The sequence below is a fragment of the Protomyctophum bolini genome (genome assembly GCF_963924005.1).
Source record: "Protomyctophum bolini genome assembly, chromosome: 15".
NCBI classification, from domain to species: Eukaryota; Metazoa; Chordata; class Actinopteri; order Myctophiformes; family Myctophidae; genus Protomyctophum; species Protomyctophum bolini.
In genome coordinates, this window is record NC_137876.1 from 32,474,935 (window position 1) to 32,492,378 (window position 17,444).

At 48.3% G+C, this 17,444-nt stretch overlaps 1 protein-coding gene across 1 annotated transcript in view; it reads right to left on the reverse strand.

Annotated features, from left to right (window-relative positions):
* slc25a21 (solute carrier family 25 member 21) overlaps positions 1-17,444 on the reverse strand; it is a 125,272-nt gene that overhangs the window by 11,747 nt on the left and 96,081 nt on the right. The window contains exon 4 of the mRNA XM_080783314.1: positions 16,717-16,800. Within this exon, the coding sequence (XP_080639440.1) occupies positions 16,717-16,800 (84 nt within the window). The remainder of the gene's footprint in view (positions 1-16,716; positions 16,801-17,444) is intronic.

Here is a 17,444-nt window from a genome sequence, read left to right on the forward strand (position 1 = left end):
CTGGTAGATACGGGTTAGAACAGGTTAGTACTTTACAGTTATCTGAGTCATGATTTAGATTATTTTGAATCTTTTTCAAAAGAATCTGTCACAAACCGAGCCCTGTTGAATGCTACAACAATCTGAGTGAAATACCACACTAGTAGCCACTAACTAGCCAGTAATCAGAATAAGTATACTTGTAGAGCAGTGGTTTCCAGACGGTGTGCTGAGGCACACTAGTGTGTCCACGTGTGTCTTGGGATTCTGTGACAAGAAACCACACATTATCAATGCAATAACATGTAACTATACAAAAACTTGAATTTACTATGTCGGTACTATGTGTGCACTAGAGACCACCTCTAGTGACCCAACCAAATCATAATCATGCGGAAGTGTTTTGAAATCAGCATTAGAATGATGTAACTTGGCCAGAGCAGAAGAAAACGTTATGAAAGGTTAATCATAATGAATTGTTCCTTTTTATTTACAAGACTGTCAACCAAAGATAATCAAGAGTAGAGACACCTGAATAGAGCCTATTATAGTGAAACCTTTATTGGCACAACTCCACTCTCATGTTTGTTCCCTACGCGGGAACAGCTACTTCTGTATGTTCCCTATTTTGCTAAGAGTGCACAAATTGTGTTGTATACACATTTCAGGAAGTGCATGCAGCATGCATGTGCATTATTACATTTTTGTATACAAACACACAATGTGTATATTGAGACAGCATTTTCAAATCCTTCTCAATATTGATTGCAACCTGCGTTGGGGTAGCCAAGCAGTCACTTTTATATAGCTTTGGATACAAAAAGGAAAATTTGCATTAACTTGACTTTCAATTGCTTTGCTGACACTCATATCAGTTGCTACGACAATAACATCATTTCAAGTATTTGCAGAATATTATGTAATAAATTGTGACGACAAACGGCAACCCCTCAACTACCACATGCTTTATCTAAAGCAGGGGTTCTCAACGTTTTTGGCCCGGAACCCCCGTCACGCACCCTCCCAACCCCCAATATAAATTCACTGCTACAATAACCTTAATAACAGAGACAATACAGCATAAATAACTACTGAAACCAGATATAATCATTAGGTGTATGCATGCACTATGTACTATATTAAACATGGAATGAATTCTGTACTGGCCATATATGGAGCGTGTCTTAAGTGTACAGGGTTTGATGAGGTCAGATCAGCATATGGAATCTAAGGGTGGTAGCGGGGGCAGTGTCTTGAGTGTACAAGGTTTAATGAGGGCCCAGGTAGGGCCGGGACTTAATTTTCGGGCCTGTTGAGAACTCTAGTTTTCGCCGGCTGCCGGGCGCGGCTGCACTAATAACTTTGGGGCGGGCCCATCTACAGTTTGAATGGACAGGTATCAGTCAAAAGGGAGATATCGAAGAAGGACGGGTGGGGAAGGATCAACATATGGAATGTTAGAGCAGGTCAGCTCCATATGGAGATCTAAGGGTTTGAGGTTTAAGGTCAGATGTAGAGTTGGCTGCATGTACGCAACACTCTTGAAAACATTGCATTGTGGGTTTGAGCTGACAGGCCCTTTTTGATCAATCAATCAATCAATTAATCAATCAAGTTTCCTTAATTCAAGTGGCAGGTGCCAAAAATACTTTTAAATTATATATATATTTTAGGGGCATGTCATGTGGTCTACCTGCACAGCCTTTGTGATCTAGTTAGATCACAATCTACTTTTTGGGCACCCCTGATGTACAGTATATGGGAATGCAGTCTCCTCTTGTTGTCAAATGTTGTTTTACCAACCATGAACAGGTTGAACGGGTCTAAATCTTCAGGTCTAAAATGACTACAAACATCATTCCTTTGTGAGAATTAATACAGAAGTTCATGGGAACTTTGGTAAACATTTGGAAGTTACTAGTCGAGAGGGAGACAGAATAAAGCTAGTGAGACAGTGTGTGAGCTGACTGTCCAATTGGGGACCCCTCCGCTATGCCCTATCCTGTTTTCCTTCTATCTCTTGTCAAAATATAATATAAATATAAAAAAGGAAGACAAAATAAGTAGGAAAGTGCATATTGATAGTGAACACAGGTCTGTGGACATGGTGGACAGTGTGGCGTGACCAGGTCTTGTATGTGAACTCAGGCCTCCTCTGTTGTGGCAACACCGCTCCACAGGCCGGTGGAGATGTTCTCGGACGATTGCGTCCAAGCGTAAATATTATTGTTTCTGGAAGTACAGATGTCACGATTACGTGGAGAAGGGACGGACGGGAGGAGCATTTAAACCTCGAAGTGGGATGCCTCCCAGAGAACCCTGCAACGACCCAAAGCTAATGACCAAAACACTTCTCATCAAATGACAGCGTCAACCTATTTCGTCAACAAGCTGAAGTCACACGGGCAGACGGGTTCTGAGTGATACAGCCATAATAATGCAGTGATAGCTCCAGGGATATCCCTCCTGGAAGTGGAAATTAATCCCCTGTATTGTCTGTGTACAAGTTATTTCAGTCAGACGGAAGCCCATGCCCTCGGCTCTCTTTGTCCATGCAAATGGCTGGCCACAGGTTTCCCGGGTGTGGTTAGGTCATGGAGCCACCAGGTGACAATGTGAGTAAAATTTGTTACAGGCCCAAATATGGCTGTCCAGTGACAGGCCGTCATTTGAATCCTGATTTGACTGTCAATGTAAAATACACACTAAGTCCCCCTTTTGGCTTTCCTAAACAAATCCATTTTCGACACAGGACTAGCTACTGCGGGCTGCCAGCTGGCTAGAGTGTGTGCTAATGTGTGTGTGTGTGTGTGTGTGTGTGTGTGTACTGTGTATAGGCTACAGTATGTTAGTATAGGCATGTATTACTAAATGTGCATGTTTGACCTGTGAATGCACACGTGTAGTTGTTGAGCGTGAGTGCATGTGTGCACTGTGCGAATGTGTGTGCGTGTGTGTGTGTGTGCGTGTGCGTGTGCGTGCGTTTGTCTTTCATTTTCATAAACTTTCCCTTCTCATAACCACCTCCATCCATCTGGGGAGAAACTTAACACACCACAAAGGGGACAGAAATAACCAATTACTTAAATTGGATAATCACAATCATTCACGTCACAAATGATCATTTCTCATAATTAGAAATGAACAGGATAACGATGTGTTAGTGATCGTATGAGGTTAGAAGAAAAGAATATGTGTTGTCGACCACAAGTAATGGTAGCAGAGGTTTGATTAGTGTATCCCAGGCCAGTCATTTTGGGAGAGCTCAGTTTGGCTCACTCAAAAATAGCAGACCTACAAGCTCGTAGCACGCCACTCGGTGGTGCGTTATGAGCTTGTAGATCTGCTATTTTTCAATAGCTAAATTATAACATAATGTTTAAAACACCAAAAGGGGTTCCCGCCCAAAATGTGTTAATCGGCATCGGTCTGATTTTTCAAACGAAATAATCCCAAAGTAACATCCTGAACAGATCTACAAGCTCGCAATATTAAATATACGGTATTAAAGTTAAATCGGACTTGCAGTGCAGATATCCTGTATTTTTTCAGAATGGACAATATTTTTATAATTTTACAATTTCAGAATTAAATCATATCGACATCGGTAATATCGGTTATCGGCCATAACAGCAATTATTTATATATCGGATATCAATATCGGCCAAAATGTCTCATCGGCACATCCCTATTTTACAACATCGGCGCCAACAAGTGGATGGCTTCACACGTCAACGAGTGCACCAATCCCAGTTGGCAAGCCGCAGTACACAGAATATGTGGCGTGCATCTCAGCCACAGTGACAGGGCGGAGTCTTGACGACAAGTGGTTGGAATTGCTAAATTGCAACAGCGTGTTGATTGAAGTCGCAACCTTTAACCCATTTAGACCGGGAAAGCATCTGTGTCATTTTAGATTTCACCTGAAAAGCATTATTTTACAATTTACTATTAAAAAATAGCAGATATACAAGCTCGAGCTTGTAGATCTGCTATTTCTGAAACATCGTGAAAACCTACCCTAGGGGACACGGAGAACATGCAAACTGAGATTAATATAATAAGAAAAAAGAATAACAATAACAATGATTGATAGTATTACCATTTTTAAATATATTTCAAGGACAGAAAATAGTTGTGATTATATCCAATATTTAGATGGCTGCGTAGTTTTGCTGATTGTAGTATCTTAAAGTCTCACAGTACAGTGGGAATCCTTGAGAAGCGAGAGTAGTTACAATGTACTGTTTATCACCATCTCAAACAACCAAAACAAACGTTTTTGTTTTCCATTTACAAGTCAATCTCTTTGAGGACCCATGTAAACATACACAACATTTAGATGGTCAAACCGATTGCTGCTGACTCCGTCTTGAAGTTTCACACTATACTGTGAGTCATCACAGACAACTCCTTCACCAGCCTGTAAACAACCAGCATGCTTTATCTGCAAATATTGTCATGTTTCCCAGTGATCTAACCTTGACATTGTCACCAACAGCCACAATACAGCCCAAGGGTCACTGATCAGGTTTCATGGTACAAAAACGCACACACACACACACACACACACACACACACACACACACACACACACACACACACACACACACACACACACACACACACACACACACACACACACACACACACACACACACACACACACACACACACACACACCCACACACACACACACACACACAGGCAGCTCTATGTATGTTTTAAAGATCTGTTATACTCATTCTGTTTAACCAACATCGGTATTATAATCCGAGTCAGAATCAGGAACACTCGTTCTTTGAACTAGATTTCGTGTTTAATCATGTTTAAGAGTCAAGATATGCAAGATACAGCTCCACGAACGAATCTCATCCTATGAATCCAAACGTGTATAGGATGTTTATACAGTAAATACACAGAATCACTGCTTGGGTGACTGTCCCCCACATATCTCGAGAACCGTCAAATTGATAGACTTCAAACGTTCCCAATGGGCATCAGTCTAGTTTTTATTTTTTATATATAAATAAGGAATCAATGTACTGAGATGGGTGATTTTCTCAGGGACTATTCCACACATTGCCGGGGGCGGGAACTGAACCATGGACCTTTGATTTCCCTGGCAGTTTTTCTACGCATTCTGCTATGATTTATGCTAAATCATACCATTGGAGTGCAATGAAAATGGACTATGAATATGGGTGTAGTGAAGTAGGCACAGCTGATATATGCTAGAATAGATTGCTCATGAGCCCATGTGGTATTTGCGTGGCTTTCAAACTTTCTTTCCCCCACCAGGGAAGCACATTTTTTGTAAGGATTTCTTCCCCCTTTTGTCCCAATCCAAACTGTGGGCTATGGTAGAAACCCATGTGACATAGAATTTTAACTTATTTCTTTTAGTGTATAAACACATTTATTTATTTAAAGTTTGACATATCTTACATTCCAAAGAGCAGGGAATGCTAGAGGGTATGCGCGTGAAATCGTCACTTTAGTAATTATTACGTTAAATAAATAATATTTATTGTGCCTTATCTTTGAGTGCATGCATATTGAACTTCTCATTCTGTATTTTACAGAAAGGGGGATGTGCGTAAAATCTGTATATAAATGCATGTATTATTATATTGGTGCTGCTGCACTGGAACTGACACTTGCCTTTACACCGACATGTGTGTCTGATATCTGCTATTAAATTCTGTTTCTAGGTTTAATTAATGCTACAGTATATTGCTATGTTTTTTTAAATTACTATTTTACTCTAATGCTAGGAATATTTGACATATCATATGATGAAGAATCTGACTTGTTTTCCTTGTTTTATATTTTTTATCTCTTCCATTATTCTCTAAAACTGCAAACGATGGGTGCTTGTATGTCAAATAACTATAGGTTACTTTAGTAACCCCAGTTATTTAAACGACTGAGCGAGGTGAATCGCCCTATGGGGAGTGCCATCTCTGGCATGAACACACAGAATTAAACCATATACTTCACGAACAATTTCATTGGTCGGGACTTCTACCCGCCCATGGCATGATCACCCCTCCCACCGGGGTGATGACGTTCCTCTCATGCCACACGGGTCATTCCATGTTAACCAGATTGGCTTCTGCTTAGTTAAGTCAGAAGGGTAGTCTTTCGGGCGATTCACCTCGCTCAGTCGTTTAAATAACTGGGGTTACTAAAGTAACCTATAGTTATTTTAAACTCCTTCACTCAGTGAATCGCCCTATGGGGAAATATAAACTCCCGTATAGCTACCTACCAGTTGAACAAGTCCCAACCAACGTCACAGGCTTTTTACCTGTGACGGCCAACCCAACCCACCTCTTACCTGGAAGCGACGTCTAAAACGGCATGAGCCATTGCAGACGGCACCACATCCAAGTTATAGTACGTGGCGAAAGTCGAAGGGGACGACCAGCTCGCCGCCGTACAAACATCCTGAATGGGGACACCCTTAGCGAGCGCCCAGGATGCAGACATACCCCTAGTAGAGTGAGCCCTCAAGCCCCCTGGGGGCTCCACTCCTCTCTCGGCATATGCCAAACGAATGGCTTCCACAATCCACTGTGAAAGTCTTACCTTCGTTATCGGTTTTCCCTTACTTTGGGAACCCCATGACACGAACAATTGATCCCCATTCCTGAAAGGAGCAGTTCTGTCCACATAGTGTCTCAGCGCTCTGACCGGGCATAGGCAATTCAACCTCCTCTCCTCCACAGAGGAGAAAGGTGGCGGGTGAAATGCCATCAGATCGACCGGGGCGCAGCCAGAGGGGAAATTCTTAGGCAAGAACGCGAGGCTCGGCCTAATAGAGACTCTAGAGTCGTTCCCGCTGAATCTCATGCAGCTCGGGTTGACCGAAAGCGCATGTATGTCGCTGGCTCGCTTCGCAGTCGTCAAAGCGACCAGCAGAGCAGTCTTTAGTGTGAGGAGCTTCAAGTCCACTGTCCCCAGTGGCTCGAAGGGGCCCTGTGAAAGGGCGTCCAGTACCAGAGTCAGGTCCCATGACGGGACCAGAGATCTGGAAACTGGACAGGCTCGCCTAACGCCCGCCATGAAACGACGGACTAGCAGGTTCTCACCTACTGTCTTGCCGTCTACCCCCACGTGGTACGCCGAAATGGCCGCCAGGTTGACCTTCACAGAGGATTGGCCTAGACCTCTGTCCAGGAATTCCTGCAAGAAGGTCAGAATGTGCCTCACCGAAGCCTGAAACGGGATAACCCGTACAGGTCTGGCCGCACACCAACGTTCGAACACGGTCCAGGCCGTGTTGTATCGTTGTCTAGTAGACGGGGCTCTCGCCCCTAGAATCGTCGTGATGACGTTCGGGGGCAGGCCTTCGGCATCCAGGTTCAGCCCCTCACGGGCCAGACCCAGAGGTCCAGGTCCTGTGGACGTGGATGGAAGATCTCCTGCCCCGCTTGGGTGAGCAGGTCCCTCCGCAGCGGGAGCTGCCAGGGCTGGTCGTACAGGAGTGGGACTATGTCCGACCTCCAAGACCCCCAAGCCGGGGCCACCAGTAGCATGCATAGGCCCTGAGTCCTCACCCTGGCCAGGGCGGGGGGGATCAGGGGCAGAGGAGGGAATGCGTAAAGCAGGCCCCTCGGCCAAGGGTGCGCCAACGCATCCATGCCCAGAGACGGGGACCCTGTCAGGGAGAAGAAGTACTGACACTTCGTGTTCTCTTCCGACGCGAACAGGTCCGCCACCGGCGTGCCGTATCTGGCCCATATCTGAGCTGCTACTTCCTTGTGCAGCGACCACTCGTGGTAGCGGAGTGGGCCTCTGGACAACAGGTCGGCTCCTGTGTTCAGGAGTCCTGGGACATGGCAGGCCGTGATCGACAGCAGATGCTCGTGGCACCATGTCAGTAGCCTGTGTGCCAACGTGTGCAGGCGCAGGGATTTGAGCCCTCCCTGCTTGTTGATATAGCACATTGTCGTGGTGTTGTCGGTTCGAACCAGAACGTGACACCCCTGGATAAGCGGTTTGAAGTGCCGCAGGGCAAGGAAGACCGCCAGGAGCTCCAGATAGTTGATGTGTGCACGCCTCATGGCTCCGTGCCACACTCCTCTGGCCGTCCTGCCGTCGTGGGTGGCCCCCCACCCCGACATGCTGGCGTCCGTGGTGACGATCTTCCTGGTAAGGGTCTGTCCCAGGGGAACACCCTCCACCAGGACACCTCTGTTCGACCACCACTTCAGGGCGAGTACACAGCCTGCAGATACCGTCACTCGCCGTGACAGGCACCTGGTGGGCACACCTAGGGACCTTATCCATCTCTGGAAAGGTCTCATGTATAGCCTGCCCAGCCGTACTAGGGAGATGGCCGACGCCATGAGCCCGGCCATCCTTAGGCAGGTTCGGAAGGGGACCCTCTGTCCCGTCCTGAACAGCGTCACGCACTGTAGGAAAGCGTCCATCCTCGCTTGGCTCAGTCGAGCCGTGTAGGAGACTGAATCCAGTGCTATGCCTATGAAGTCTATCGACCTTGTGGGGACCAGAACACTCTTCTCGTGATTGATGGTGAACCCCAGGGAGGTCATGTGGAGCACCACTTGAGTGGTGTTCCGCATCGCCTCTCGTGCAGAGTCTGCGCTTAGTAGCCAATCGTCGATGTAGCTCGCTACGCGGAGACCCAGACGCCGCAGCGGGGCAATCGCTGCCTCGGTGCATTTCACAAAGACCCTGGGGCTCAGGGACATCCCAAAGGGGAGGACAGTGTACTCGTACACTCTCCCCTTGAAACCGAACCTCAGGAATTTCCTGTGAGGTGGGTAAATGGGAATATGAAAATAGGCGTCTTTCAGGTCTATCGACGTGAACCAGTCGTTCGGACGTATGGAACGTACGAGGGACTTGGCCGTCAGCATTTTGAAGTTGAAGGTCTTGAGGTACCGATTGAGAGCCCGTAGGTCCAGTATCGGACGTAGCCCCCCCCCTTTTTTCTTGACCAGGAAGTAGCGGGAGTAAAAACCGCTGCGACTCTGAGTCAATGGTACCTCTCTGACGGCCTTCTTCTCCAGCAGGGACTGAATCTCTGTCTGGAGCACTTCTGCCGCTTGCCCACGAGCTTCGGAGAAGAGGACTTCTGCGAAAGCGGGTGGTCTCATAGCAAACTGGAGCCTGTAGCCCTTCGCTATGGTGCGTAGGACCCAGGGGGATGCCCCGCACAGTTCCCACTGCGGTCGGCATCGAGCCAGAGGGTTCTCTGTGGCCATGGGAGCCTCCACTGTGGCAGTGGAGCTCCCTGGACGAGAGAAAAATTGGGCATGACCCGTCCGGCTCGTGACGAGTGTGCCCGTCGAAACGGGTGCACTCGGCACCGGAAATAGGTCCCGTCTCATTGTGTCGGGAAACCCAGGGGTTTCCCTCCACAGCGAGCTCATGCCCCCCCGATATTGTTGTTGTTTGTGTTTTTTGGGCAAAGCCTTTATTACAGAAACATGACAAAGTGCATTTGAAAAACAGGGTGCATTTATGTGAACAATATCTTTGGTCTCCGTGGAGAGCCTCATCCGCTTCAGGGGCGGCCCGAGTGTGAGGTCCGAGACCACTACATCTTGGCGGAAGCCCGGAGCGTGAGGGGGGCTGGAGAGACGTCTGGTCGTGTCCCTCCGAGGCCAGGCGTCGGTCACTTGCGCGACCCAGAGCCGCGGCCCCGTCCGCGCTTGGTGGCGGCTGGAGGGCCGTCACGGCTGTGATCACGGTCCTCACGCTTGTGGGGGCGTGATTTGTTGCGGCCTGGGGGGGGCTTGGAAGAGCCCTGTGAGGCGTCCTTGACCTGACGGGGCTTGAAGCTGGCGCGGTCGCCCGGTTTCCCGGGCGGACGCTGAGGCTGGCGTGGAGGTTGGCGTGGCGGAGGCTGACGTTTAGGCGGCTGCTGGATGTCCCTGAAAGCGTCAACCTTCTTCTGACTGTCCGCCAGGAGAGTCAAGACCTCCATGTAGCCCTCGAAGAGGCCTCCCGGTAGGATGGCCAGCTTCTGGAGCTTGCCCCTTACTTCGTCCTGCAGGTCAGGTGAAGCGTTGAGCCATCTCTCGCGCTCCTGTAAGATGGAGGACGTCATGGCCCTCCCCACCTGCTGTGTGACAGTACGGTTGAGGAGTACAGACTCATTGTGCAGGCGGCGGATCTCCGCCATCTGCTCTGCGTTGGGAGTATCTCCCACCTGCAGAAGCAGTGCCGTCATGGACCCCTGCAGTAGCGCTCCTGCGTTAAGGTGCTTGCCGGCACAGGCAAGGCTGGTAAACGCCTTCTCGTTGAGCAGGGAGGCGTCCCTGTCGATCTTGAGGGGTAGAGTAGGGGCCTTGGTCAGCGGGGTGATGCGGGGCGCGTTCGGGTTGAGCAGGAACGCGGCCAGGGTCCTGTCCATGACCGGCATCCCGGACAAAGCCACGGAGGCCATGTGCTCTGTCTCGAGAGACAGGCCTTCACGGCTCCGAGGCATCGGAACGGGTTTCAGCGGTTCTTCCCACTGGGCTGTAAAGAAGGATTTAAAACCCTTAGCCAGGGGGAGGACGGTACGAGGAGTAGGTTCTGGACCGTCTTCCACCACACCCTGCCACTCATCGTCCTCATCCACTGTGGGCAGAAACTCTGCCGGCCAGGCGCGGTCGCACCTGATGCTTGCCACCTTGTAGATGGTGAGGAGGGAGGACTCATCCCTCGGCAGGGGAGGAGCATTGACTGCTCTGGCTCGACCCTGGAAGCCTCCTGGGGCAGCCTGGTCTCCGTCCGTGAAGGTCACACGGAGGGGGGAGGACGCAAGGCGGGCAGACAGGTTGTCTGCACGGTAGTTGCCCTCGTAGTCCGGCTCCGGGGAGTCATCATCGTACTCGTAGACGGTCTGCTCGTACACGGCTTCATCGAGAACCCTGTAATCCGAAGGGGAGCCCTGGAAGGGGAAGTCCAGGGGATCCACGTCGTCCATGTCGTCGGCCCACTCGTCGTGCCGTCGTTGCAGGGAAGCCTCATAGTCAGGATAGTAGCTGGGCCCGGCTGCAGTGTAAGGTGCAGCAGGGTGGCGGAGCATCGGGGGGGGTCGCTGACCTGCTGTCGGTGGGGGCCGGGCCTGTCTCACGGCAGGCTGCGGCGCCGCACCAAAAGGGTTAACGAAGGAGGCCGGAGCCCGTTTTTCAGCGGGCTTAGGTACCTTCTTAGCCGGAGCGTAGTCGTGCCCATCCCCCTGGTTCCAGGTGCAGGCTGCTGCCGGTCTGGTGACGGTGGATGTAGGCTTAGGACGAGCCCCCGTATTGGGGCGCTGGTCCAGAGTGGAGAATTGTGTTCTCAGATCAAAACCTGGGTCGTCCAAGTTGGCATCGCGCTGGGCGATGCGGGCCTCGACCCGCTGAAGACGCCGCTGCTTCCGTCGGAAGGAAAGGGGAAGACAGCATGGACAGAAGCCCGGAGCAAGGATGGCCTGGCGAAGATGTTCGGGGCCCAGGCAGAAGGCACAGCTTGTGTGGAGGTCATCTACAGCCAGAAGGTTGGAGCATGACCTGTGGAGACAGACCCTCTGTGGAGTAGCTGCTATGCTGCTAGCCTTGGTGCTAGTGGATGCCAGGTTCTTGTCAGTATCCATGTTAACTAGAGTGGAGTTTACACAAACACTCAAGATAGCAGAGAAAACCAATTTTTTGAAAATTTCCAAAAAAAATTCAAATTACTAGAACCCGGGTTACTTTCGTAACTTTCGAGGAAAGTACTACAACCAGAGTTACTTCAGTGACTACTAGAAAGTGGTCACTATCCGCGGGTCGTCACGTGGGTCACGTGGGTTATTGTTTACACTAATAAACCCAGTGGTGAGGCCTCGTCTTTCGGCGATGGCCTGGAAGATGCACTCCGGTCTTTACCGCGGGAGCGTGTAAAATGTCGGAGGCGGAGAGTAGCCTCGGCGGCGAGTAAACTAACGTCTTTCGGCGGCAAGTAAACAAGGTCGGGCCGCGTCGGCGATGTGTATCCAGCGGCGCGGAGCGTAGCGGCGAGTTAGCTAGTGTCTTTCGGCGTCAAGCTAACAAGGCAGGGCCGCGTCTAAGGCTCGTTGTGTATGCGAGTGCAAGCTAGCAGACAGCCCGGTCTTACGGCGCGGGAGGAGGCTAACGTTGTGTACTAGCGAGGCTAAGTGGCGTCTCTCGGCGCTGCACCACCGAGCTAAGGCTAGCCGAGGAGGGCCGCTAGCTAGAGCTAACGACCGGAGGAGGAAGCTGGCTAGCAGGCTAACAACTCTACACTGCACAAGACCTTTGTTACGCTTCTCAGCGGCCGGTAAACACTTACGTGGTCTTTTGCAAGAGACGTTTCGTCGTGAAGAGGGCTACCGGAGGGTTTGCAGAACACTGTGAATCTCTTGGTACAAGCCGATGGCCCGTCTTGGTGAGATACGGTTTCAACAGGTAAATACAAACAGGTAGCGTGGCTTAACGTGCGTTCAGCAAGCAGAAGACAATCGGAATGACCCGTGTGGCATGAGAGGAACGTCATCACCCCGGTGGGAGGGGTGATCATGCCATGGGCGGGTAGAAGTCCCGACCAATGAAATTGTTCGTGAAGTATATGGTTTAATTCTGTGTGTTCATGCCAGAGATGGCACTCCCCATAGGGCGATTCACTGAGTGAAGGAGTTTAAAATAACTTCAACATTTACTCAGTTCAGTGTGGTAGGGAATGTACTAGCATGCAGTCTGTTAGTTCCTGACTTAGGGGAGTCCAGTGTCGTAGGGAATGTACTAGCATGCAGTCTGTGTGTGACTTAAGGAGTCCAGTGTGGTAGGGAATGTACTAGCATGCAGTCTGTGTGTGAGTCCAGTGTGGTAGGGAATGTACTAGCATGCAGTCTGTTTGTTCCTGACTTAAGGAGTCCAGTGTGGTAGGGAATGTACTAGCATGCAGTCTGTGTGTGAGTCCAGTGTGGTAGGGAATGTACTAGCATGCAGTCTGTTTGTTCCTGACTTAAGGAGTCCAGTGTGGTAGGGAATGTACTAGCATGCAGTCTGTTTGTTCCTGACTTAAGGAGTCCAGTGTGGTAGGGAATGTACTAGCATGCAGTCTGTTTGTTCCTGACTTAAGGAGTCCAGTCTGTAGGGAATGTACTAGCATGCAGTCTGTGTGTGTCCAGTCTGTAGGGAATGTACTAGCATGCAGTCTGTGTGTGTCCAGTCTGTAGGGAATGTACTAGCATGCAGTCTGTGTGTGTCCAGTCTGTAGGGAATGTACTAGCATGCAGTCTGTGTGTGTCCAGTCTGAAACACTGAAGCACAAGCTCATGTTGCTGCTGCAGTGCCTACACTCCAGTCATGACCAAACGAGAGGTGCCTGTCAGGCATGTAACAAAGCCTTAACAAATATCGTTTGCATGCATTACATGCCAACAAGCATGAGCTATTCCGTACTGGTACAGTAAGTTATATTTTCCTCAATTCTGCTCCAAAAAACTGTTAAAAAAAGTCATTATTAACATTAAAAATGTGGCCAATGTTTTGACAGGAATAACATACAAATATAGTACAGTAGTGATTTCTCCAGCGTTAATAGTCCTAATTTTATCCAGCTATACAAATCCTACAGACCTGAGTACTTTGCCAATACTAAACAGCGCTGGAGAGCCTCTGAGAGACGGAGTCACAGATGTGCGGGCCTGCGTGTCTTTCCTCAGTCTAATCACCGTGCTAGGGCTGGGGGCTCGTGTTTCCTCTCCCTCATTGGGCTTAAGCCCAATGTATACTTTGCCGCGTGACGTTGCTGCATGCCAAAGAATACCGATCTACAAGCTCACAATGCGTCGCATTGGGACGCACTGTGAGCTTGCACACTGGCTGTTTTTGGCGCGCAACACCATAAGGATAAGATAAGATATTAGAGAGAGAGAAAGACTGAGAGAATAGAGAAAGTGAGGGAGAAGGAGAGAGTGAGGCGCGAAGACATCGAGGGCACGAGAAAGAGAGAAAGAGGGAAAGAGACAGGGAGAGAAAAAGAGAAAGAGAGAGAAATAACAAGACAAAAAGAGACAGATCAGGGTCTAGAGTCAGTGGCTCAGCCCTGCCATGTCCCTGCATGAGTTTATTTTTAATAATAATTCTACAAGAGCTGGGGCCTAAAACTACTATTTGTACAAATTATAACTAAGTGGTTTGGCCTGGGGGCAATCCACTACTCGCCACTAAGGAGTGATTATGGCCTCAGCGAAAATATACTGTCAGTGATAATTGCTCTGTATGCAAGAGGATCTTCTGTCTACCAGGTCTCCCTCACATACTGAGCCATGTTCACTACATGTGGACACAACAAAACCCTGAGTGTATACACAAAGACAAGTGTCACATATGTATACAGTGTATGGTGGGAGTCGTGGGACGTCTCTGACAATGTTCCTGTGTGTGGCGGTATCGGTATGGCATGTGAATGGCATGTCTGATGTGTTTGGTCACAGTGTGTGTGCGAGTGTGTGTGTGTGTGTGTGTGTGTGTGTGTGTGTGTGTGTGTGTGTGTGTGTGTGTGCACGCGACACAGTGCGCGCGTGTGTGTGTGTGTGCGTGCGTGCGTGATTGCGTGCATGCGTGACACTGTGCGTGTCTGTGTGTGCGCGTGTGCGTGTGCGTCTGTGTGTGTGTGTAGTGGTGGTGGCAGTGGGGGAGAGGCACAGTAGCAGGAGAGATGGGTGCTGTTGAGCATCCACTGCTAGCTGGCGGCCTCCCTCCTCCTCATCCACTGCTAGCTGGCGGCCTCCCTCCTCCTCAGACTGTCAAGAGATTGGGCCCTGGGGCCGGCCCTCTCGCTCTCCTGGAGCGCTCACTCACACACCTCGCAGCAGATCCATTTTATATCCACAATAAAGCTGTCGACTCACCATAAACAGAGCAGAGTGGCCAGCACTTTCTCCTGGGGCCTGCACTGTCTCAATGTCCTGTCACAGGGCCAGACACATGCAGGCTTGCATGGGGATTGGGATCACGACTACCGTTTCTTTCTAATTGGTCCTTATCTATGGCACAACAAACGTCTTCTTCTACACAAGGCTATAGGCAAGTGTCTGGGGTGTTGACACAGAGCAGAGGCAAGTTGTGAATCTCATTAATCTGAGCATTGCAAATATTAAAAGGGATAATGAACCAAGTTATCTTCTTTCATAATGCCCCTGGGTGATACTTGGAGTAACATTAATATAGGCAATGAATGTAAGCATACACATATTTCATCGCACAATATTCCGTCATACTTGTGTTGTTAGTCCTCACAACGTGCCCATGACAGCACAGTGGTTAAAGGGATTTTTCAACAAATGTTCAGTGCCGAATGGCCTTCACGCTTGAGTAAGAACACTCTGTGATTGGCGAGTGCACTTGTGCAAGGACGCGCTGTGATTGGCTAGTCGTACAAATGTGATTTGTGACAGTCCTAACCCTCCACTACACTACTGGTGACAACCCAAAGTTTATTCTCCTTTCATCCTCTTTCTGTTTCCACAGAAGCACGTTGTGTATTGTATGCTATAAGCACACCCTTTATTCCACCATTTTCTACACTGTGTTTTAGACTGTACAAATATGGCAATACTATTGACTGATTCAGGACAGAAGTGCTTGCATCAGTTGTATCATCAGCATTATTTTATTGATCAAAACTGTGAGTGAAACAAAGATTATGGAAATTATACTGTGACTATAATATGTGTGTGTTATTTAGTCTTAAGACAAGAGCACATCGCACTCATAGTTTCTGACTTGTTCTCGTTTGCTCCCAATGTGTACACTGTTCCAATACTCATACAGTAACTCTGGGCCTGTCCTTCAGTAGGAAACAAGGTCACATAGCCAAACGTAAAGTTTGGTCATTGTGACCGAAATTGAGAAATATAAGATTTTACACAAATAAATGTCAAATGGCCAAAATGTGAAGCATAGAAAAACTTGGGATAGAGGTTCTTTCTTGACTGTAAGTGTGTGCGCAAAGCTTCACGCTGATCATCGCAGTGGTGATAGGGGACAAGTCCTGCATTATAAGCAGCAGTAGTGCACATGTACAGAGCAACACAGATGGATCTGTCGAGCCGGTTTCTGGTTGGAAAGAAACGTCACCTTCACCCTGGGTACAACATCATCCACCACTCTTGTCAACACCGCCATAAACTCGTTGACATTATTTCCAGAGCTGATCTGAAATATTCCTGCTGAACATGCAGGCGCCCAGACAGCGACAGAGAACACCCACCGCTGCTCGCTTCCCACCCACGGCCATGGCCAATGACCACTCACCATAGCACCCATGAAATATTCTGTGAGTAAAGTGCCTTCGACACAAAAAACTATATTTATATAGCTACAGTAAGCAACTGGTATAGTAATAATTCTGATGGCACTTTATTATAGAGTTATATTCGTATGCCCGTCTACACCTAATTGCAGATCCAATCCAATACCATGAAATGTATGTTGTGAAACAACATTTGTTTTATTTGAATGATTCAGTTCATGTTGCACTACTGTTTTACACAATTATTAACAAAATTGTTATTTATTCCTAGTTTGGAATCATTACTCTGTATCGATGCAAGTTGCAGGTATCAGAATCGAAGGAAATATGGGAATATCTGTACTTTACACAATGCAAGGGACAACTACACGAGGAGGATTGATGTAAGAGGAAACCACATGTATCTCTAAAGTGCCTTGTGTTATACTACAGCTGTCTGCTGGCAGTGACATCAACATCCTACTGTACCTTTCACTGCGATAGATGGTTCTGAAGCAGTCTCCCAAGCTCTTATAGCTATTGGGGTCACCGGTTCCTCGCTGGATCTGGAACCTGAAACAAAACATACAAAAAATGGATTGATGGGAGGCATTCTATTGAAAATATTCGCAAAACAATACCTCCCCCCAACCACTGTGCTGTGTTATACCAGTACCATGTACAGTGGACAAGCCAGGTTAAGAAAAGCACTATACTCTTGCATTATGGTGCTAAATAATAAAACATGACATTTTACAATGCCGCGCAAATGCGGGGCTTCATCTCCCTTTTTTCATCATAGCAAAACACTTTTTTTGATTAGACAGACAAAACAAAGGGAACCAAAATATGTACGACAGTGCGTGCACGTGCACAACACAAAGGAGTTCAGCACCACGGACAGCGACCAGGTCATTTTGGAACCCACTTCAAATAATGACAAATACCGTAAATGATCAATAGATGGAATGTTTTCCAAAAAGCAGTGGCACATCAAGTACAAGAACACCATTCTATTGCAGCCAAGTACTACTCACCACTATTTATCAAGTACTACTAGTGATCTGGTGCCACCCACATATAGAACAAAGATGGGTAAATTCACTTTCCACAGCACTGCCACTCAGGTGTGGAATGCCCTGCCCCCTTCCCTTAAAACAAACAAATCACTGGCTTCCTTTAAAACCGGTCTGAAAAATTACCTATCAATATCAGCT